General features: G+C 38.7%; 1 protein-coding gene across 1 annotated transcript in view; it reads left to right on the top strand.

The window, feature by feature from the left end:
• The first annotated feature begins 4404 nt into the window (after positions 1-4404).
• LOC124162417 (ganglioside GM2 activator-like) overlaps positions 4405-23792 on the top strand; it is a 30270-nt gene continuing 10882 nt past the window's right edge. The window contains exon 1 of the mRNA XM_046538945.1: positions 4405-4809. Coding sequence (XP_046394901.1) covers positions 4711-4809 — 99 coding nt within the window. The 5' untranslated portion in view covers positions 4405-4710. The remainder of the gene's footprint in view (positions 4810-23792) is intronic.

Below are 23792 nucleotides of genomic sequence, written 5' to 3'. Positions count from 1 at the left end.
GTATGCATTTACACGACATTTTTGGACTACGCACGTACGGACAAGAATAACGATCAATGTTGTGGAGCGATGTTTAAACCCGTCCAGTGCGCGGTATACAAAAATCATTTTTTTTTCCATTTTTTGCTATTACATTTGCATACCATCATCATACCCGTTTTGTTCCTTTATCAAAAAGTCCTACCACGTGACCATAAATTCCATGTTTCCAACTTCTCTGGGTACTATCCTTCCTGAGCAACGCTGGGTGACCTGCTAGTACTTATTAAATCTAGTGAGATGATTTCGGCCCCTCAGATTTGCCTATAATCACAATCTCTCTGGCTAGCCCTGCTCAACAAAAGCTTAAGATGACGTATCGATAATATTAGGGGGGTCAAGATCAATGTAATGTAAAGCTAGATAATTTTGCAGAAGGACCTTCAGTAAAATTTTATATCTAAATATTTTTGACCAATGATGATAATAATAATAATGAAGGCAATAAGGCGGAGCAGGCAAAGTTGCATTTCAAATTACGTTATGAAACCCAGGTCGTGCTTTACAAATTTATTAATGAACCTAACAAAGTATATTTTTCATTTTCCATAATGTTACTATGGAGTTATATACATTGAACTAAATCAGCCTACGGTAATTAATTTCATTATTTTTCTCATTTCGGGGAAAACCCCTTCAGACATTCCTCTCCAATATACGTTCATGATAATAATAAAAATCCCATTCATGTGTAACGTCACTTCTTTGAAAATCCTTGAGGACAACCAGTATTGGTTTTCTTGCCGTTACATGCATGGTTTTGCTTCATTACTACGTTGAAATTTAAAAAAATCTTTTTATGAATTCCAGTGGTTTACAGTCGTGGATATCAAGGATATTATCCAGTGTTATGAGCATCTAGTTACTTCAAATTTATTACTCATGCAGCAAAATTGGAAGACTAGACTCTATATCAAACGAATACTTTTGTGACGAACATTCCGCGTTTAAGAGGAGTAAATTGACCAATTCATAAATTACCTAATTTACGAATAATCGGCGGCGGAAGTTGTTAACCAAATCACGGATAAGAAAGCGTGAGACGCAATGGATGCTAATCAGCATTTTCTTTTCCCCACAATTTTCAGCGAGCGATTTGGATCCTGGACCAACTCTCTTAAAAGGCATTTTTATGACCACGTAAATTCATGGTAGACAAAAATTACTTTTCGAGAGTGTGGCAAATTTATTTGCAACATCCTCCATCTCACGCATATGTATCTTCCCCTCGACCGCCATATGTACTTCCTCGCCACTTTTTCCTCCTTCCAATTTGACTATTTATTGCAAATAAAAATCGCAATTCAATGTAAAAAATGTGCTTTCTTTGAACACATTCTTTCCCTTGCAGCCTTCTTCTGTGAATTAGTAAAAAAATAGGTGATCATGGATATTCACGTGATTTGGTCAAAGTTAAAACTATCAATTAATTAGGAACTAGTAGACTACCCGACATTGCTCGGGAAAGACAATACCCAAAGAAGTGGGGAACTTGGAATTCATGGTCCCATTGCTGGATTTTTAGGCACGCTGAACGGCAAACAATGGAAAAAAATATTTCCGTATACCGCGCACGGGATCAGCTTATACACTGCTCCACAACATCGATCGCTGTGTGTGTCCGACGTGTACGGACCAGAAACGTCTTGTGAACTCATACTCCAGCTAAAAGGTTTGCACCGAGAGGATTAACAGTAGATGTAGTATCCTCTGAGTTATGCTTTCCTTTTGTCAGAGTAAAGAGGTGTGCCTAACCAGCAGGATGTCCAACCGTCGTAGTTGTATAACGTGACGTAACAAATGGTAATGAGAAAACCACGCGAAATACGCGTCAGACGCAGCTAAAAGTAGCACTACGGACTTTGAAAGCATGAGATGCACCTATGCACTAACTTTGGTAGCAATTCGTGAATCCGTATGGAAACGCATAGCGGACAGACAAACAGACATGCTCTTTTATTTACATAGATTGGCTATATGCAAAAGATTTTGGGAAAAAAATCAAGGATAGAGGCCTTTGAAATTTGGTGCTACAGATGAATGATTAGGATCAAGTGGATCGACCTAGTAAGCGATGAGGAACTCCTAAGAAGAGTGGGAGATTAGAGAAGTCTCATGAAAAATTTGACAAGAAGACGGAACAACATTAAAAGCCATATATTGAGACATGATGTTCTGATGAAGACAAGCGTCGACGAACAAGTAGATGGCAAGAACGGAAAAGGAAGACCTCAATTGAAATATATGGAACAGGTAAAGGATTTGAAAGAGAAGAAAGACATAGGTGTGCATATATTATCTGATAGGAGAATTGAGTGGAGAGCAGCGTCAAACCAATCATAGGATTGTTGACCAGTGATGATGAAGAATGAACAGCCAAATTGGAAGGAGAAATAATGGGCGAGAAAGCAAGTGGAAATGGCGGGTGAGGGGAGGGAGAAGGAGGAGGAGAGGTGGTGGTTATGTTGGATGGATAGCGCTACCACGGGAGAGGGCATGTTGAAATCAGAGATTGAGGGAAGGACACAAAGTAAACGAGGAAGGAAGAGAGTCGGGATAAGATAACGATCGTAGACTGTTATTCCGACTGAACAATTGAAATAAGAAAGGAAGGCCTTTGAGGCCTTTGAGTATGAATACTAATATAATCTATTGGCTTCCTGAAAAATAATCGTCAGCCAATAAATATACAATTACACCAACATTTTTTAAATGCTAACTATACAAAACTCTTCTTCTCAAAAAACTTCTTCTTTACTATGGATCATGATAGATTTAATAGAAGTCTACTGACAAGTCATTTTGAGGACCAAACCAGCTACATTTAGATTTGCAGTATTCGTACTCGATTTCATTTTTAGACAAATATTTTTTAAATCTTTAATAATTAAAAAAAATTAATGTCAATGCGTTTATTTGGTTGTGAAGACAACGCTTTGAAAACAGATGAAAGTGAGAAACAAAGACATCAATTATTCTCGCGACGAATGGGAAAATGTAGTTAATGAGAATAATGATATACTACTCGGTGGGAGTGAATGAGAATTTTATTTCTTTGGGTGTTAAAATAACTGTGGGTGTTATGCAGGAAAATATAATAAATTACGAATATTGAAAAAATATGCTTTATCTGTATCCTACTCGTCAAATGTCATATAATTTGTATGAAACCGTGTCGATATTTACTTAAAAATATGTTTGCCTTGTTTAAAATAAACCCATCAATTTTAGTGCAATAAAGAATTTGTTTTTTGGCAAACTGCCAATAATAGATCTGGATTTCTTATATAAAAGTTGAAAGTTAATGGAACGAAAACTACGGGAATACCAAGCAGTCAAAGTTAAGCAACTCCATTTTACGCGCAAAAAATGGGTACTTAAAAAAAAAATAATTAAGTACAGGAATTACTATGGTGCGGAATTTTTAAAAAAGTATATAATACAACGTATATATAAATTCTCTTTTGTGTGCTTGCCTTGTTGCCTTGAAATTGATTGCTTCGTTTAGACGATAGAGGTGCTCGTTCTTTTAACAGACAATAGCTTATGTAACGGATAACTACCTTGCTTTAGAATTTAACAAATTTAAAATACGCGCCATATGGAGATTCAATAGCTTAATTTCTCATTTTCTTGCTAACTGGTAACCGACCTCAGTATTATTCAAGCCATCGGAGAACTCTCCTTAGTGAAATATACATGGAGTGGATGAAAAGAACCATACAGAGCATATGCATCGATTGATTGAACGTTTTAACCAATAAAGATTATAGCACTTTGAAATTATGTTTTTTAATTCATTGTTGGGTGGTAAAGTGACGTGGAGCATTGATGCCCTCCGGACGATGTGAAATCGACTTTTGGCCCTTGCATTAAAAATGTTGTAGACCCCTGAATTAGAGAGTCGAACCCATGGTCGGTAGTGGAGTTATATGTATATTAAAAGTGTTGATAATACCATTTGTTGTTTATATATCATTGACATACGGTGCATCTAGCCTGACAACGAACCAAGGCTCTACGCAGAATTTAAGGTGGGAACTAGCAGCTTCGTTCCGCACAATTAGAGCGATCCTTGGGAGAAGTCCTACGACTTCGGCGTCCGGTGACGGTTTTTATCCCACTTTACCCGTCCGAAGAGTATTTCCAAGGAAAACTGTGCGTCACTTTCGCATGAATGGGGAATGACGGCTGACCCCGAGGCAGCGCAGCAATTTGTTTGGGCGGCAATGGTGGAAAAGCGTTGGGAGATGGAGGGAGACGATTCTTTTCTCTGCCACATGCAAACTGCGCAGGCGCGACGACGTCATCTTTTCCCCTTCATTCCCCTCTGACAGTAGCTCCCGTCCTGCAGACCGGGCCCCAATGTTGACATATTCCGATTCCGGCCCAGCTGAGGCGGTCGTGAGCGGAATTAACTCCTGCTACGGCGGAACCTGTCGACACAGAAGATTACTTCCTCAATATTCTTGCAAATAAGGCGTGGTTACAGGAGGAAAAGTGCGAAGCTTCGAAGTCGGTAGAATCTTTTCCGCTCGTGGGAAAGAGTCGCGGCGGTTTGGAGTGCATTCCGGAAGGTTGACGCCCCCACCAAGAGCGGGCGCAATTGCTGTGCGTAGAGTCGTCGGCGGGGTGTACCACAAGGTCAGGTCATACGACGAGTGAGACATCATGAAGATCACGGGGATGCGTCTAGGATTTCAGCTGGTCTGCTGCCTCCTCCTGCTGTCCGAGAGCTTCTGGAAAGTATCCGCAGGATTCCTCAGCAAGGTTTGTAAACAACAGCGATCGCTAAAGTGGGAGATTTTCATGGTACTGAGATTCCTTGAAGACGGAAGTGCGCTAAGGGATGGACTTTCAATCATTTACGTTAACAGATGAAAGACTTGAAAGTACTTTACCATTGATGCACCTAGTCCGCACCACTGAGGTTATACCGTATATTTTTTTAAAGAAGCTATTCCCGAGATGGTTAAGAACTAGTTTTTTTCGGGTAGGGTATGCGCGGGGAAACTCCTCATGCTTTTCACGTAAAATTTATGATTTTGAGGCCAATATTTTGCCCTGGCAACGCATCTACTATTTACAAGGTAAGGACAAGGTAGGACGAGAGGGTTTCCCGTGATTTTAAGATCAACATATTTACGAATGTCGATTTAATCATTAATTCGTGTTGATCATCTAACCCTGTAATATTGCAAGTGTTTATGCGTTCATTCGTGAGCGTGGCCAGAATTAATGTTCTCCCCATCTCTTCTCACGACAGGGGATGGAGTCCCCGTAGTCTACCTCTGGCCATCAGATTGTAAATGTAATGCGTCAACATCGGGAATAGGGGGTGGAGCATCCCTTTTTTTTGGCTAGTCCCACGCAAACAACGACTTCTGGTCATGTTTACTTATTATTATAACATGCATGCAAAAGTTTCACCCTTTCCTTCGAGGTATATACAACAAGGAGTGCATCGATGAATATAGTCTGCAGTTTCTTTTCCGTATATGCACATGAAATGAGCTACTTAACACCGTAAAAGAAAAAATATGCCTTTAAATGTTTAAAAATTAGTTTAAACAATTAGTAACTTAAACGTAGATAAAGGATTTTGATTAAACGAAAATATGAAATCACATGAGCGGAAAACATTAATTGGTATCGCATCCGATACGATACCTATCACTCCTTACATGGACGCAGTTTTCATGTATATTTCAGCTGGTATTTATATATGTACTAGTATCCGACCGCTAATAAAATACTGTAATGGAATGCAGAGCTAATGGAATTTCATTTTTAAATAAATTAAAATAATGCACGCTCGATACTGAAAGGAGCTTTGGGTTCAAGAGCAAAACCTTAGAAAATGCGATCCATTAAAACGCTCGCATAATTTCACTTCGAAGGTGATTGACGCTATCGGAGTAGCTTTATTACTCTGCAATGAGCTTTCAACTTCAGTGGCATGATATTGTGGGCTTAAGGATAACAAAAAAAAAACTTCTAACGAGGAACTACCGAGGGACCTGACTAAAGAGTATAGTCTATCGCACGTGACACGATGTGATTATACGTACCTGGCATGAGTAGAATTATGTGTCACACAATAATGAAACATTACTATGACACATGCAGAATTTCTATGGAATCATTGAAACTTTGATGCGTTTGAAATTATTACTTCAACAAACCGTTTAAAAGAGCGTACGTAGAAGAAGCGAAAGAAAACGATTAACCAGTGTGTATTACCGTAAGTATTCAGTTAGAGCCGAAGAAAATGTTTGAGAATTGACCATTTTGTTCATAGGACTTAAAATGTGAGCCGACATCGCCTAACTTTTTATTTATTTTATCATGCTAAATGCGATTAAAAACCACAATTCACCCAGAAAAATCATGGCACGGATGGTGTCGTTTCCCATGGGTGGAGCAGTATAAACCCGGGGCATTTATGTCTATAAAAGTAAGAATGGCGTTCGTTATTTCAAAGGTAGCGCTTTGCGGGGCATTTTCAGATGATTTACGGCATCAAAGGATTCAGTTTTTAAGTATACCCTACTGAGAAAGAGGAATCTGAAAAGTCGGGCAATAAAATGTTTGGAACAGAAAACGAAGTTATATCCGCATAAATTATTTTGTCCTTCACTAATATATCACTTTACGCACAATCAACAGGATTTATGAAGTACTAAACTGCAAGGAAAAAGGCCGTAGCCAGAAAAACATTCCAGATGTTCACTTGGGGAGGGGGTTCCTTTGAAGGGGGTATATTCCGTATCTTCCAGACATACCCCGTATCAAGTTAGGAAAAATAACAACTTTACTTTCTACAACTTAGCATGTAATCGTCGACTAATTTCAATACACTATCATTTTCAAGACTGTTGTCTGAAAATGATACATTGAATTGAAACTAACTGACGATTAAATCTTAAGTCGCAAAAAGCAAAGTTTGTTATTTTTCCTGACTTAAAATCGAATTCCACAAAGTTATGGCCTCAACAATTCAGTGCATACCCCGTCTCTTCCAATTGGCGGAAATTTAAACCAGCGGCGGATTTAAGGGGGGGGGGGGTAACCCCCCAAATTTTATCAATAATTTCTGATTTTATTGGTTTAATATTTTTTGTATCCTTGTAAAGAAGTAAAGGGAGTGTATATGTAAATGTAAGGCTACAAGTCCCAAACGCGAGAGAGGTTCGAGTTGTATTTATCGTAGAGCGTAGTTCTTTAAATTATTTTACAAGGGAGAACGCCCCTCTCTCCCGTGGGGAGACTCCCCGAACCTAGGTTATGATTCCCCAAATCTGATGCTAAATCCGCCCCTGATTTTAATCCCCACCCCTCACGCTACGGCCTAATTAGGAATCAAAGTGCTATCTGGCGATAGAAGACCGTTGAAGTCTCCATACAGTGGCGCCGACTCCATGGGGCCTGAGGGGGCCCTAGCCCCCTCAAAAATTCGTTATGGGTGTGAGAAAAAAATTGTCAGGCTTGTCGATTTTCCCCGGATTGTCCAGATATCGAGATTCGAGTTATCAGGGTTCTAATGTTGACCATATGATTCTTTTTAAATGCTTAAAAAACTTAAAATTCACTACTAATAAAATTTCCCGGGGCAAGATCCCCGGTTTGGGCCCCCCTTATATTTTTTGTAAGTCGGCGTCCCTGTCTCCATAGCCCATTCGGTCGCATACAAAGTGTTTTAAAGGCTTTCAGTCCGGTAAAAGCCCTTACCTTGTCAAGGATGGTAACACGTGCATATAGCTCATTTAAAGGCACTGTTGCCTTGCATCTAGCTTCGGGCCAGAAAGGAAAATCACGTAAGGTAGTTCGTAAATATATACGCGAGCTAGTGGGACAAGACTGAAACCGGTTCGGTGGATGGAATTAAATTACAAGACGAAGCCAACCACCGTTAGTTACGTTAAATGGAAGATATTAATACGAATGAATGTCTGACGTCATGCCATACAACATTTTTTTTCATTAAATTTCGATACGTTCGAGTTCGAGAGGAATTCGTTAGAAATACGAGACGAGAAAGTAGTTCATGACCTTCGGATGAGATTCGAGTGCAGTCATTATCGATGGTTTACCTTTCTTAACGGCTCACCCAACCAAATCGTCACATAATTACAAAAATTTAGATTGTCAAAACATTTATCAGTGTAGATGGCGTGGAACTAAAATATTTGCTAAATTCTCAACATAAATATTTCAAATATCTTATTCTTTCATTTTTATCTGAAAGTCATTTCCGCGACGAGTCTTTATGGTGACGTATCAAAACTTACGCTATCATCCTAAAAATTTCAGTGTGTCTCAAGTAGTCCCCGGTTGAAATTTTCAAATTTGCCTTTTAAACTTGACATTGAAAAATTTCACTTCTATGTTTCTCAGACGTATTTTTATGATTTCGGATACGGGTAAACGTTGAAAAAGGTTTACCGATTTCAAGATTTTCAACGTTTACCAAAGAAAATGTAAAGGAAAATATCCCGTATGGAAAAGGTCTTTACACCCTGAAAAACTCATGTTCATATCGTAAATTTTAAGTCATCGAAAGGTCACGGTAAAAGAAAAAAATACGACAGTTCAAGAGGGAGTCATGCGTTCTTTTCAAGAGATGGGACACTACTGGTGAAACGAAATTATGCACCTGGATAATGCAAGAACTTAGATAATAAATATTGAGGGTATAGTTCAGTTTCATCAGAACCTGCCGATTAAAAATTTTCATTAATTATAACATATTAACAAAAAGGCCTGGGCAAAATACAGGCCGAGGAGTATTTGGAATACAAAATACCGCTCCAAATGCATTTGAAATGCAAAATACCAAATGCCTTTGACTTGTGTATTTGAAAACAAACTACAAAATAGTATTTTAAATGCCCTTTAAAGAACAAAATACTTATATTTGTATGGAAACTAACAGAAAAAATATAACCTGCCTTGGCACGTGAACATGGACGTACCCAGCGAGGGGCAGGAGGGGGCAGCTGCCCCTCCCCCACCCCTAGAAGCAAAAATCGCAGAAGTATTTGTTGAAAATTAGGGCTAGATTTTCCTTAACAATTTTTTTTTAAAGTCACGAAAAGTTTTTTAGTATTAGAAATTTAACTAAAATAATTTTTTTTCAAGCAAATAATTTTAAAAAGTAATAAAGCGCTGCTATAGTTTTCTTAAAATGCTGGTTTCATTCACCTTTTCCAATATTAAAAGTTACAACATGATACAACAACTATGACTTTCCCCCCCTCCCCTAATTTTGATCCTGGGTACGCCCTTGAACGTGAATAAAACGATTCTAACGAAAACGAAGTAATCTCTAAAGCGTAGTGTTACAGCATTGTTATCAGAGATACTTCAAAAGAATTTTACAATGTATTTTTTATTTTAGACTGGAAAAATAACAAAAATCTATTTTTGAAATACAAAATGCAAGATACATTCAACTCGCGTTTTTGAAATGCCAAATAAAACTTACAAAGTTATTTCCAATACGTATTTTAAAATACTTGTATTTGAAATACTGCGGCCCTGTTAACAACTTAAAAATTATTTCCGATGTTTATTTTCGAATCAAGTCGCAATCATGCAAGAACCAACCGATGATCTGAGGAAATGTGAAGCCTAGGAGAAAATTAGTCAGGAATAGCAGCAAGATGTTGACAAGAAATCATAAATTAAAAGAGGGGGTTGGATGAGGAAAGAGTCTTGTTGTTTACCTCCAGGTGATGATGAGAAAAAAAGATATTTTCCCTTAAAGAAGCTGATAAACAGGAGATGACAAAATGAGACGCGGAAGGATTATACATTTTCTCTTTGAGATGAAACAGTAGAACGGATTTTCATCATATTTTTCCCTGAATTACGTTTTCAACGCCTCTGTTATACCCATTCCTCACCCTTGGAATCAATTACTTCCTTACTTACGTAGTCACTGTCTTAATTCCATTCTCTAACTAAATCTAGAAAGGCAGTCATGTTTTCAAGATTCATCCACAGAAACTACGTTTACATAAAATGAAACTGAGCAAGAATAGTAGGACCGCTATTGACCAGACCTCTGCAGATATGGTGACAGTATCACCCACTCACTAAGTAAAAACCTGAATGCTGATTTAAAGAGGATTCTTACGAAGGTTAGCGACTCCGGAATTCAAAACGAATTGCTCTCGCAAATATCATGGAAAATTCGATGCGAATACGTATATGAATCTCATCCGAAAGATGTTCCGCGAAGATCACGTCACACTCAGTGGAATCGACGTGAATCTGCGAGATCGCTTGAAGAAGCGGTCGACCTGGATTCCGTGGCTGGACTGGGCACATCGCCCTTGTATCCGGCAGCGTTCATTTCCATGAAAGCGACTCCTTTGATGGAGAGGCAGTCCGCTTGAGGAGCGACACAATATGAGGTCAACGGAAAGGGAAGACTCGACAGAAGGAGAGGAAAAGTGAGCACATTATAGGTCTTGCCTTTCGATACAGTTCCTAAACCAAATGCGGAAGCATGAGTTACCACAACAACGTCCGTCACAATTTTTTTTAGGCAACCTATGCGAAATGTAGGTATGAATAAAGCTGCCATAGTCGGTCATTTGAATTTTGGGTATGCCTACGTAAATCGAAATTTCGGAAAAAATTACGACACTTGATTGTATGTATGAAGGGAATTCAAAATTGAATTGAGGGTATTCCTATTCCTGCGCGTACATCGGAATTAATGGAAAAATTACGATAATGGAATATAAGTGTAGGGAATTCGAAATTGAGTTTTAAACAGCAGCGGTCCGATTGAAATTGTGATATCGGCACGCTGTAAACGTTGATCACTCAATGGATATAGATGCCAAACCTTATTTTAAAAGTATAAAGATCCCTTTATACTGTCTGGAGATGAAAAAAAAGGGAAAGTCAGGGAGAAGACGATACTTCAGGGTAATTAATTTATTGAAGTGACCACTAGCGAATGGGCTAAAGGGCTTACGACTCAGACATTGCATTAAAAAAAAAAGGCGAGCATATAATTTATAAGCGTTTAAAACAGAATGCCCATGAGCGTGAAATATGCTTAAAACCTGGAAAATCAAAAGATGTTTTGAAGAAAATACGAATCCATAGACGAACAGATTGGGATATCATTCGATCGTCTTATTCATTATGATAGCATAGAAAATGACATTGGTGTCTCATAAAATGAAACCGAGGATTCCGGCTGAACATTATTATGGTCATACTTATATTTTTGAACACGATTACTAGCATAATTAAATATTCATTAAGTGTTTCACGTAATTAGAAACAGGTAATAACTATTGAAAATAATTCTAAATATTTACAAAAAAGCACGAAAAAGTTTTTTTTTCTTTATTGGGTCTAAAACTCTCCACAGCTTTAATTAAACATTCGGGTAGGCAGAAGCGTTTTGCAAACCCCAAGCAAGTCCATGAAATAATAATAATACAAAAATATTAACAGGCTACGTATTTTCGTATACGTGCAACAGAAATCTAACAGAATAACAAGCGAAAATGAAATGAAATGCGTGATCTACAAATGAGCATATCCTTTTAAATATGACCATCGCTCTTTAAAAAAGATTTCATATTAAGTTCTCCTTGAAAATAATACTTCCTGTACCCTTTACAGATTCTCCCCATGGTTTGCGAATCAAGAGAATCTTTGAGGCTTACGAATGATAACTCATCCTATGGCTGGCAATGCGTCCATCATCCAATTTTCTCAAATGGCGCGACCATGAAAAGCCACGTATTTTTCCTCTGCCCATATTTGTCCTCAAATCGTCTCCCGAACTCATAGAGTTTTCCGGGATACAACTGAGCATTTCCTTTCCATATACTTGTGAATACCCGCCGCTAACCTCAACTCCTGCACAAGAAATTTAGCCCTCACTAATTTCTAACTCTCCACGGAATTGCATTTTGGGCATAATTGATCTGTCTTACTCTGTGCCTCTGATTTACAATGAAATAGTTTTTGCAACAAAAAATTTCAAATTTTATGATAAAATGTATCTTAAATGTATACAAGGGATCAAAACGGGGGGGGGCAAGCCGTGGTCGTTCCAGTTGTATCATTTTAGCACAGTAAAGATCAAAACGGGGGGGGGCAAGCCGTGGTCGTTCCAGTTGTATCATTTTAGCACAGTAAAGGTCAATGAAATAAACATTTTAAGAAAATTATTACAGCGATTTATTAGTATTTAAAATTATTTGCTTGGAAAAGAATATTTTAGTTGTATACCTCATACTAACATCATTTTTCATGTGGTTATGAAAAAATTTCTGAAAACTTTCGTTTCAATCCAGTTTTGATTTTCCTTAAAGACTTGCAAATTTTGCTTCTGGGGGGGGGGGCAGCTGACCCCCACTGGGTACGCCCATGCATGTATATAAAGAGGAACGAGGAACATAGGAAGTGAAAGGCTTGTCTGAGTCAATGAAAACTTAGGCTAAAGACTGATGGTGAAGGTTTCTTACCGAAGGTTAAAGAAAAAAGCAAAATCCTCACAGCGGAAGACGTGTCGACAAGAGGACTAGTAAGTTAACTGAGGTGGAGAATCATGCAATGCAATGTTGAAATACTGCTGTTGTATGTCAATACGGCCTCCTTGTTCCACCAAAGAGTAGAGATTTACAGAGAAAAGTTTAGACTGTGGACGTCACCCGAGAATTCAAGGACGTACGATAATTACCACCATACTTAAATCGATTGTCAAGTATCCTAGAGGCCTCTATAAGGCAGTTTGTCACGTATGCGCATAAAATAACGTACTAAAAAATTGCCGTGCTCATATCACGTGGTGTTAAACACGAAAATTCGTCGCGAACTCAATGCCTTATATCTTTACCGCTTACTACGACTGAAATGAATACATTTCTGAGCGAAACGGACGTAGCCGGAGCTTATTTGATAAAAGAAACTGTTTTGAATAACTGTTTCTGACAACGGGATAATTTTTCAATAGTGCTGTGTAGTAGGTACTGAAAAACAGCAACTGATTTCTGAAGCCGTCTAGTCTAATTCAGTGACAGTGAGTAAGAATGAGCTTTAATTGCAAGCAATAAGAAGCTACTGTGGGTTGTCAGCTTGTTTAACCAAAGCGTGCGAAATAAAGTTTCAGAAATTTCTTTGAATATAGTGTCATTAGGCAAACCCTGGAGTATGAAATATGTGAGGGATGGGCCTCCAGCTGTTCATGTTTTTTTCGTTATCGAAAATAATTTTTTATTTAGGGGAGAGAGATTAACAGGGAGTAAAATTGTTGCGAATGCGAATAGTAATGGATAAAAAAATATGGTTTCTTAGACGCTGAAAGCTGCAGAGAAGACCAGAGTTGAAGCATTCAAAAATAGGAGCTGCCGAAGATTGATGAATAAAAACAACCGTAATGAGATAATGCTAAGAAGAGTAGGAGAGAAGAAAAGTCGTCTAAAAACCATAAGAAGAATATGGGACAACTTAATCGGCCATATCTTGAGGCAGGATGAAGTCGACGAAGAAGGAATTGTCGACGGGGGGGATCGGCTTGGTGTGATGGTTAGAGTGTTGGCTTCGTACCCCATGGGCTCGGGTTCAAATCCTGGCGGTGGCGGAGAATTTCCAGAGATCCCCGATACCTGCTTGAGTGTTGTGTGGAAGACATTTCAAGTGCAACACTCCGTCCGTCGGATGGGACGTTAATCCGTGGCCCCTTTCTTTAAGAGCATGCTAACGCCAACGCCGGGTTTCTCTCCACCCTTCCTCCCATACTCTTCCCTCATGGCGCAAATGACCTAAGCTTTCGGTCGCCTCCTCCAAATACCATACCATACCATACCATGGTGGATGGGAAGAAAGGCAAAGAAGGGCCCCGAATGAGGTTTACGTATATATCTCAAGTTATTAAATATGCAAAAGAGAATAAATGCGTAAATATGAGAAGGTTAGTAGATCGGAGAGTGGGGTGGAAAGCAGCGTAAAATTAATTTTCGGATTGATGACTCCTGATAACGAGAAAAAAATTGCCATTATTTTCTACTTTGTGCCAACCTCCATTAAAAAAAAGACAATGAGGGTAGGCTCAAGTCTTTGGAGATGTGGGCTTGGAGGGGATGGCGGTGAGATGAATGAACGGAGAAGTGAGGAACATGGTGGGCGAGGAGAGGAAGCTTCTGAAGAAGATACGGAGGAGACGGAGCGTGATCGGACCATTCAGTGAGAAGCGAGGGGATGCTATAAACAGGGACTGAGGGGAGGATATTGAGTATGCGAAGACGCGGGAGGACAACTGGGTCCACACATGCAGGGTGTTACAGGATGAATTTTGAGATGCTTGAAGAGGAATTTCCACTACTTCACGAGGTGGTAGGGGAGACAATGTTAAGCATTTATGATTTTACACTTTCCCGGCGAACAGAGTAAATACACTTTTCTCAAGTTTCCGTGTAGGTAAGATATTACAAGATAATCCCGCCCCTCCTGATGCTGAGCTTCAACGGTCACTTCCAAATATCCATTCAATAGCCTTGGAATGGGGGACGAATCGGAACGCGAAACGTCGGCGCTCCTGGAATCATGGGCGTACCCAGCGAGGGGCAGGAGGGGGCAGCTGCCCACCCCCCTATAAGCAAAAATCGCGAATGTCTTTAAGAAAATAATATTTTTTCAAGCAAATAATTTTAAAAACTAATAAAGAGCTGTTACAGTTTCCTTAAAATGTTGATTTCTTCACCTTATCTTTGCTTATATATTATCTAGGATATTATGCTTAAATATTACCTATATTATGCCCCTAGTTTTGATCCTGGGTACGCCCTTGCCTAGAATATCTTACCCGCGCGGAAACCCGGGTAAAGTTCATTTAATTTCAAGCATTTTTTGCCCATAAGCATTGGGTCGCAACTCTTCAGTTACTGAGTCAGGGCAAACATTTTTTATGCACTTTGAAGTTACCAAGAAAACGGTTTTTCTTGTGTATCCACCCTTTTCGAAATTTTATTTAATGCACTGGATTTTATATTTTGATCATTAAATGATTAAGGTTGGACGGAAATTTGCGATTATAATTGTCTGAAATAATTAACCTCAAAATGGGAGACATTGCGCCATCGTATTGTTGGTACCCGCTCAAAGTTCTCGTTTAATTAAGCTCAAGAAATTTTTACTTGTAAAAAATGTTTAAAATTTTCTACTACCTCCTTAAGTATTACATGTTTACACATAACTCCTGAAACACCCTTTATATGGATAAGTAATAGATCTCATGACGAAATGAAGAGAAAAATACGAAGCGGAAATATTGACACTCGACACGTGGGAATGATGAGTGAAATGGGTGAGTTGCCTTCCTTGCAGGCCTGCACTACGCTGTAGGTTACCTGTAATGATTAATAGAGTCGGCAGATGTTTTTCCAACAGCGCAAAACGACCGCTCATTCCTTTGTGTACCTCTAGATTACACCCTCAACAGCTTTACGGAAATCTTTCGTCATGAAAATGTCTCTTATGCCAAACAGTAGTGATGAAACTCTTGCTTTTAGAAGCAACACAACAGCTTACTATTAATGCGCCATTAAGTAACAACGAAGCTCAGCATCCAACTTGGAGTTAAAAACTGATTACCTCAGGGACACCTTCAAGGATGAGTTGGATCTTTCACACACTCGTTTTACCTTTATACTTTCACCGCCTTGTCCTCATTGCGCGCACAGCAGTGGCGGAAACGGAACCGCAAACTGTCAACAACTGCTCTCTTTGTCCTTCGCTTCCAACTAATTTACAAAGTATGGTAAGAAGTGTCACCACCAGGTCGCGCTCAGACTTCGCAGTGTGATAGAAAATGCTATTTTAAGATTAACTAACCCTAGATTCAAGCGTTTTTGTGATCAAATCTCTTTGCTGAAGCTCCCAATGGGCCTTAGTTTTCGAGATATTATCTTCAGAAAGTACTCGTAAACGCTTACATTTATGCCACCCGCGATGGAGAAAGACCTCATGATAATGACCTCACTTCCACGGTCTTTCTCGAGCCTACCTACGGAAGAAGACACCGTAAATGTGAATGGGGTTATATTGCCAGCACATTACCGTAATTTTGTAACCGCATGTTACGTAAAAATAGGCGTTGAACTCTCTATCTATCGATATCGATCTAGTACTCTCTATCGATAATACCTGGAAAATTTATTTGACGAGAATTTACGCAGCATCTACCAATTGGCCATTATTTAGAGTCATCAAATTATTTTTTCCAACTCTGAAGGTCCCAAAAAAGCGATTTAATGGTATAATGCGCTACTAAAGTTTCGAGATGGTCGAAAAAAATTATTTTTGGGTTCATAAAAATGGAAGTAATGTGATGAATAAATAAAATAGTTAAAAATAGACTAATACTGGCACCCGCTACAAACAGTAAGGTCTAGATAAATACACAGCAAGCACTAGTACAAGGGCGTACCCAGGATCATGACTAGGAGAGGGCAAGCCATGCTCTTGGGGGGAGGGGGGCAAGCTATGGGATTTATGAGACCATTTCCTTGAAAAAAATAATTTATTTTAGTTACATATCTTATACTAATATATACAATTTTTCGTGGGTTTAAAGAAAATTTGTTGAATACTTTCGTTTCAATTCAGTACTGATTTTACTTAAAGACTATTGCGATTTTTGCTTCTGAGGGGGGGGGGGGCTGCTCTACCTTAGAAGCCCTCCCATAGAAGCTCTAGTGGGTACGCCCATGCATTAGAATAAATACACAAAAACAGTTTTTGGAGCGGAGAATGAGTCATCGGTCCTGGATTTAGTGCCCTTATGGTATGAGCTTAGAGCAAGTTGGGTGATGCAAACTAGTGATCACACGGAATTTGAAAGTTCCAGGAGTTACTTACAGAAAATACAAACATCGAGCGACAAAGATGAAATGAATTTGTATTGCTCAATCGAAGAACTTCATTGTCGATACGGAAGTCGAGAATAATCAACCTACCGTTATAGAAATTCAGGACAAAATGAAATCTTTCACGAATATCGCTGCAGCATATAATAGCATTACGTAATACTGTCGCAACTAAATTAAACTATTTCGTTATTTCTTTCTGGGGGCGAAAATTCGAAAACATTTTCGGATACAACTCAAGTTGAATACGTAATAGGCTTTTAACCCTTTCGTGTCCCGCATCCTCCAGGGAAGTGAGAGTGACAGCCCCAATGGTTCCCACAATCCTGCATAACCAGCTGTGATGACCATAATCACGTGAGAGTGCCGAATTTTCGATAACCAAAATAATGGAGGTACCCTCGGAGCCAGCAGCGATCACTTTTGACAGCGTCTTTGGCCATCTGGATGGTGGCGAATGTAGCTTAATTGGTTTCACTCTTCCGATGGTTAATTTCCAAATAACGCATTACGAAATAACTCGCATTGGTTGGGAAAGACTTTCCACTTCGAAACGAGTTGAAAATGTCAGAATTTTCGAAACTGCAAAAATTTTTCTCTAAAAATTATCGGCAACGCGAATTTTAAAATATCATCCCGGTTCCTCACGCACAGATTCGCCTTTTCTCCTCAGAGGGAAGTTGATATTTTCCCTCAGAGCTCCGCTTATCTCTAAAATGGTTGGGCATTTTGATGCATTCCTTTAAAGGTGGGCGGAGTGCTTTTTTGCGTAGATATATGTTTAATTTTACGTAGCTGTGTTTAACTTTGTGATATCCCAGGATAAAAGTGGAAAAGATATTGAATATCTAACAATATGAATCGATTTAAAAAATAATATTCAATGCAATTTATCACATAGTCTTGGGGAACGTGATATAAATTCCTGTTTATTTCAATTTTAAACGAAACAATCATATTTTGTGACGAAAGCGTAAAATATGGTCAAAAGTTTTTCACGAAAAACAAACTTCTATGAAAATAAGTATCAACAAAAAATACAGCATGTCTTTCGCCATCACTAGTCCTATCTACGAAAATTATGGTAAAATTCATCTCATATTTGTTTTGGCATGCGCAACGTCAGGGAAAATGAAGCACTCTTCATATCACTTAACAGCTCAGGACAGTGTGAGAATTCATTTCTCCAAATTGATTTTATAAAATTGTTTCAGGCTTGACTTGGTGGAAGTACGAATTTCTATGATAAAAAAATACAAATTATAATGCCCACACTTTAATACAAAACTCAACTACTGACCATGGTTTCGACATTCTGTCGTTTTCTAGTTAAAGACCGTGTAGTTTTTATCACGCCAACTTGATTTACCCAGATTTCCACGTAAAAACTTCCATTACCTCATACGTGCATTTCCCAATAGCCTATTCTTAGGGTTGCAATTAATTTATTCTGTTATGTACATATATCCGACACCAAGCACTTTCGTAAGCTAATGGATGAATCATGGTTTTCCGTCGCTCCAGTTGCGAAGATAAGGAATACCTATAAATTATTAACACGTCAGAATGGCGCTTGCGGTAGAGACAGCATGAAACTCTAGAAAACATCTATTTTCATGGAAATTTTCCGTAGATTTAAGAAGAAGAAAATTCATCACCTTGGAAAGGGTATTCCTTCTTAAATAACTTTTGAAATGAATTAATACACTGGAAAATTCAAGACTCATTTTCAGTCAGACAGTGATAACTTATATGATTAATGGTTCTTATAATTTTGAAAAAATCCTGGGAACCCTGAAAACACTAAACAGACAAAACAAAAGAAGTCGTAAAGGATTAAATACGCCTAGATACGATGGAGCACACTTAATAAGACAGAGCACATCATTTGCCTTCACGAATATTTCAGTACCTATAATAAAATTAGCTCATATCAATTTAGGCTACGAAATAGGTCATTTGATTTCGTCTACACATTTGAATCATTCGTAATTGGTATTTGTTCGTACTATATATCGAGACGAAGTCACGTGTCATCCGTTTTCTTCCCCTCCCCCGAAATATTAGGTCCTGCCTCTCAGTCGCAAAGATATTTTTCAAGAACTCCAAGCCCCCGGCTCCAAGTAGTCTTGTACATACGTCAGTATGTGGAACTGAAACTTACGAGAGAATTTTTGACATCGTATTTGCCGTAAAACGCGCAGGAAATGACGCTAGTAGGCTACTTGAAAATCCACCCCAAGCGAGGGTCTTCCTCTCACATAATTTCACCGCGACTTCAACCTTTTTCCGGCTTCTCCTTTCAGAGAACCAGGTTCAAGGATCTGAAGTTGAGCTGATTTACGACCCTAATCCAGAGCAATAAGACTTCATCCTTGGAAATGGTGACTCGTGCAGTAGCTAAGTCGGGGACGAGCGCCTCGGAAAATATGACGGGCAATACGAGGAAAAAATACCAATGTGCTCAAGCCGTCGCTCTGAATCTTAAAAGGTGTTTTCGCGAGGAAAATAAATAATCGCTCACTTTCGATCGTCTCGACTTCCCAACTTACTGAAAAGCCCCGGGAAACGGTCGTGTAATCCTCCACTGAGCCTTTTTGTTACCCTGAACAGCTTAAACCTCCTTTCGAACGGTCGATAGAACTGGCCATCACCACATGAGGTTGGGTAACCACATTTGTCCCGCGTAAAAATACTTCACTTTTTCTTTCAGAGTGCAACGGTCGCTGATGATTATGTGACGGTCTATTTTCCTACTAATAACATTAACCGGTATTCTCAGGTAATTTTTTCCACAATTGATGAATAAAATGTGGTTTACAGAGTCAGAAATATATGCAATTCTGGAGTGTAAAATTTAAGGCTCTGAAAACAGTGAGGCTCGAAATACTTTCTCCTCCTGAAATTTATCTATAAATACACACGAGTGGCCTGGAAAAAATAATATGAGAACAAAACAATATTTTTTGCAAGTTTAATTTGCTCGGTAGAATACAAAAAGCAGCGAAAACGGTCCAATTCACAAAAAATATATCTATTGGAGAAAACCTCTGAAGAAATTACGATGTATCAAGGTTTGAAACAACTTTTTTTCCAAAAGAGTCATTTTAAAAAAAATCAGAAAAAGAAGGCGTTACTTCAAACCTGACATTCGAATGAGTTCCTCCAGGAGACTCTAGGAACTCTCAATCATGCGCAATAACTAGTTTTATCAGACATAGGTAACCTCTTGGTTGACGTGCTTTCATTTAGAAGTATAGGCATAGGCATATAGATGTCATTATTTGTACCCGCAGGTCCCCTATGACTGGAAGTCTCTGGAAGATATCACTCAAATCATCCTAGATCGTTTACCATACCAGCGTGAATAACTGGTTCATTTCGGCAGTTCGTTATCGGAAAGAAAAATTCTCAACGAATACAAGTAAAATTAATTTTTCCCATTGCCATCTCTGAGCTTGACGTACAGTATTCAGCTCAGATAACGTCAAACCTTTCTTTATCTTCTCCATTAAACATGTAGCTTCAAATAGAAATAATGCGGATAAAATACTAATAAAAAGAAAATTCAATAACAAATACTTAAAAATATACGCAACGCATTCAATTTTCTTCTGATAATAATTCACGCAATAGAAGCCACATCCATGCTGTAAGACTCAGTCCACCTCGTATTTTTATTAAGACATAAACAATCTTTTCCGATGTCATTTTTACGTAACGTAGTAGGAGACCGGCTCTCGTCAGGGGTATAGAGAGCTTTGCCTAGCCTCGTTAGTCCTGGGAATGTTGCAGAGGTGGTGAAGGTCGAAAGAGAAGTATTAAAGACGTTTTTTTCGTTCTCTTCACTGTCTGTAGACGACATGCAACACCCAAGAACTGGGAAGTATTGATTAGGCAATTTCTCATCAATTCAACACGCAAATCAACTCCTTCCAATTCATTTTCTTTCAAACTTGGCGTCTTGAGTGATCATGCTACGTTATGAAACAAATACTTCCAATTGTGTGATATAACCAATACAAGTTATATACCCCTAAAGCTGGAAATTTTCGTGAAATTTTAACAAGTTTGTCGGAAGATAAACGGCTATAATTGTAGTACAAATGCAGCATTAAAATATACTATAACTTTTGGCGGCAATTATGTGAAATTTTCATCAATATGGCTTGTTAGTACAAATTACCAAATTCAACGCTGGTGACCTTTCACTTTGACGAAATTTGAACACATTTAAAAATAGAATTTAACTCCATTTTCTGGGATCACGTCCTGGGTGAGTTCAGAGTATGATTAAGGCCACTTGCTCACTGTGCATACCTCCTCAGGCATTAATAGATTCGTAACGATCTAATAATTACATATTTTCAATTCTGATACTTCCAGAAACCTTTAAGTCAGCATTTTTAACAAGAATTTAAACAGTATGAAAACTCTTATGATTATTCCAATGCTTGAACTTCGGTAGAGGTTCTGGGGTATTAATCGTCTTCAAATGATAATGAGCCCCAATAGAAAGCTCTAATTACTGAAGATGAATTTCAATAACATAAAAAATAATTGATCCAATATAACACTATATGATCTGCAGATATCAAGATGAAAAGAGAGACATCCATAGGTGAATATGATAATTTAGCTATCAACAAGTTCCTTTAAAAATTCTCCCAAGTAGTATAGGCGCAATTATTTAAATTGACCATTTTTTCGGGGATGATACTTCTCAATGATGAATAAACATCATTCATGTTTTTATTTGTAATATGAATACTCCCGCGCTCATAAGTGCCTATTTGATAATGGAAACTTCCTCTGAAACCGATAATGCAAACCACATTATTTCCCTGTTATACATACGACTGTGCCAAAGAACTTAAGGCTGATCGTGGGCCAAACCGTGGAACCAGACTAACTTTTCCACACTTAACGTCCAAAATAAAAGTATCTTTTCAACCAACCGTTCAATCGTTACGTAAGTAAATAATACAATATGGAAAGGCGAACGATGTAGAAATGGGAAGTTTTACTCGATGAATACATGATTTAATGAGAAAGAGATGGAAATTTTTCCACAAATTTGTTTAGTAATATTTATACACGATTCGACCGTCAGGTCATTTTAAATTACAATGTATATGAAAGTATTGTCACATTGTACTCGAAAATTACCTGACGGTCGATTCGTGTATAAATATTACTAAATCAATTTGTGAAAAAATTGCCATATCTCTTTTTGATAAAATCAGGATGTAGTTCCACTAAATATCACCTGCCTCTGTTAATTTCACTCGGTGAGTAAGTATTATACGCGTGATCATACGGATAAACTGGCGCAAGATCGTTCATCGTGTGAAGTAGCCTTTGGAAAACGCAGCTTTTGTGTACAAACGGCTGGTAGGACGAAAAGTCACAATAGATGGACCTGTATGATACAGCGGTAACTCCCCTTTCTTTCCTCACTGGTTTGAAACACCACTTCCGTTTTCCTCTCGATCGTCTCTTTTTCCTTTTTTCTTCCGCAGCACATTCATGGCTACGCGCTCTCCCTCATTCACCAAAACCAGCATGAAAGAAAATCCAGTCACCTCCCTCAACGCCAGCACTCAGGGGACGGAAAAAGAATTGCTGCTGAATTTAATGTGCCCAGGGGCGGGCTTCTCCCGAAATGAGGGAAATTAAGAAAAATTGAGTGCCGTAGACATTTTAATGATTTTGAAATGTGCATCCTCCTGTCGGACGACGCAGGCGACCTACCCTAATAGGCTAGGATAATACAACCGATTGCTGACTCAATGTGAATCAGGGCCGGTTTTGGCGCTAAGCAAAATACTCGGCCACGTAGAGCGCCAAGCGAAAGGCCTCATCGCTCAGTCCAATGTTCAGTGCTAATCAAACAATGAGATAAAAGGCTGAGGGTTGATTTACTGCACAAAATTATTGTAGAAGTAAGGATATACGTATCGTAAAGTGGATAGCCATACCCATACTACTCGTATTTATTTTACACCACTGTACTACATTTATAATCAAATATTTACAGGGCCGGCCCTAGCAGGTGCGGGGCTAGGGGCGAACCTTCAGTGCGGGGCCCTTCACTTACATTATTAAACTCTATACCCCATCTACAAACTCGAGCATTTTGAATCCCTACCACTCTCTGGCTAAGTATGTGTTCCCCTCCCAAATTCAGACTTCGTAATTACGCCGTTATGATACCTTGATTCAAAACTATCGTATATTTTCATTTTTTTTCACGAACGCGGGGGCCCCCAAAGCGCGGGGCCCGGGGCGGTCGCCCCGCCCTAAGGCCGGCCCTGAATATTTATATTTATTTTAAAATGTATCCAGAGATAATCCCGACTACCCCACAGCTTATTTTTGTTCATCATTGAATGTTGTTCCCCTACACTAGAAAAATGTCTAGAACTGGCCTCGATTTTAATCTACATTTCGGCTAGTAACTTTCTCACAACCCTCATATAATACTGTTGATATGAGTCATGAGTGTCTGCTCTCTTCTAATGGAACCAAATTCAGCGTGCTAATGCCGTCACCTGCTAACTCAACCTGCGTTGCTTCGAAAACTAACAAGGGAGGATAGGAATACGTCGGGATAAACTCGGATGTCGTCGGTTAACCTTCAATTCTGTCATCGTTAATACATGAAATACCTAGAACTTTCCCTAACTTAGTTTTTATGAACCATTCCATTTTTCAACGTTTACACGTAATTATCAAGAAGTTACTACTTCCATCGTAATAAAAATATACGAAAAACATCCAAGTCCAATGTTCACTTGTCAAAGATGGAAGTGGATTCTATGTACTCAATTTCAACCTTGAGTTAAT

The sequence above is a fragment of the Ischnura elegans genome, chromosome 7 (genome assembly GCF_921293095.1).
Source record: "Ischnura elegans chromosome 7, ioIscEleg1.1, whole genome shotgun sequence".
NCBI lineage: Eukaryota > Metazoa > Arthropoda > Insecta > Odonata > Coenagrionidae > Ischnura > Ischnura elegans.
The sequence above is the reverse complement of the archived record's forward strand: the minus strand, read 5'-3'. Positions and strand labels throughout refer to the sequence as shown.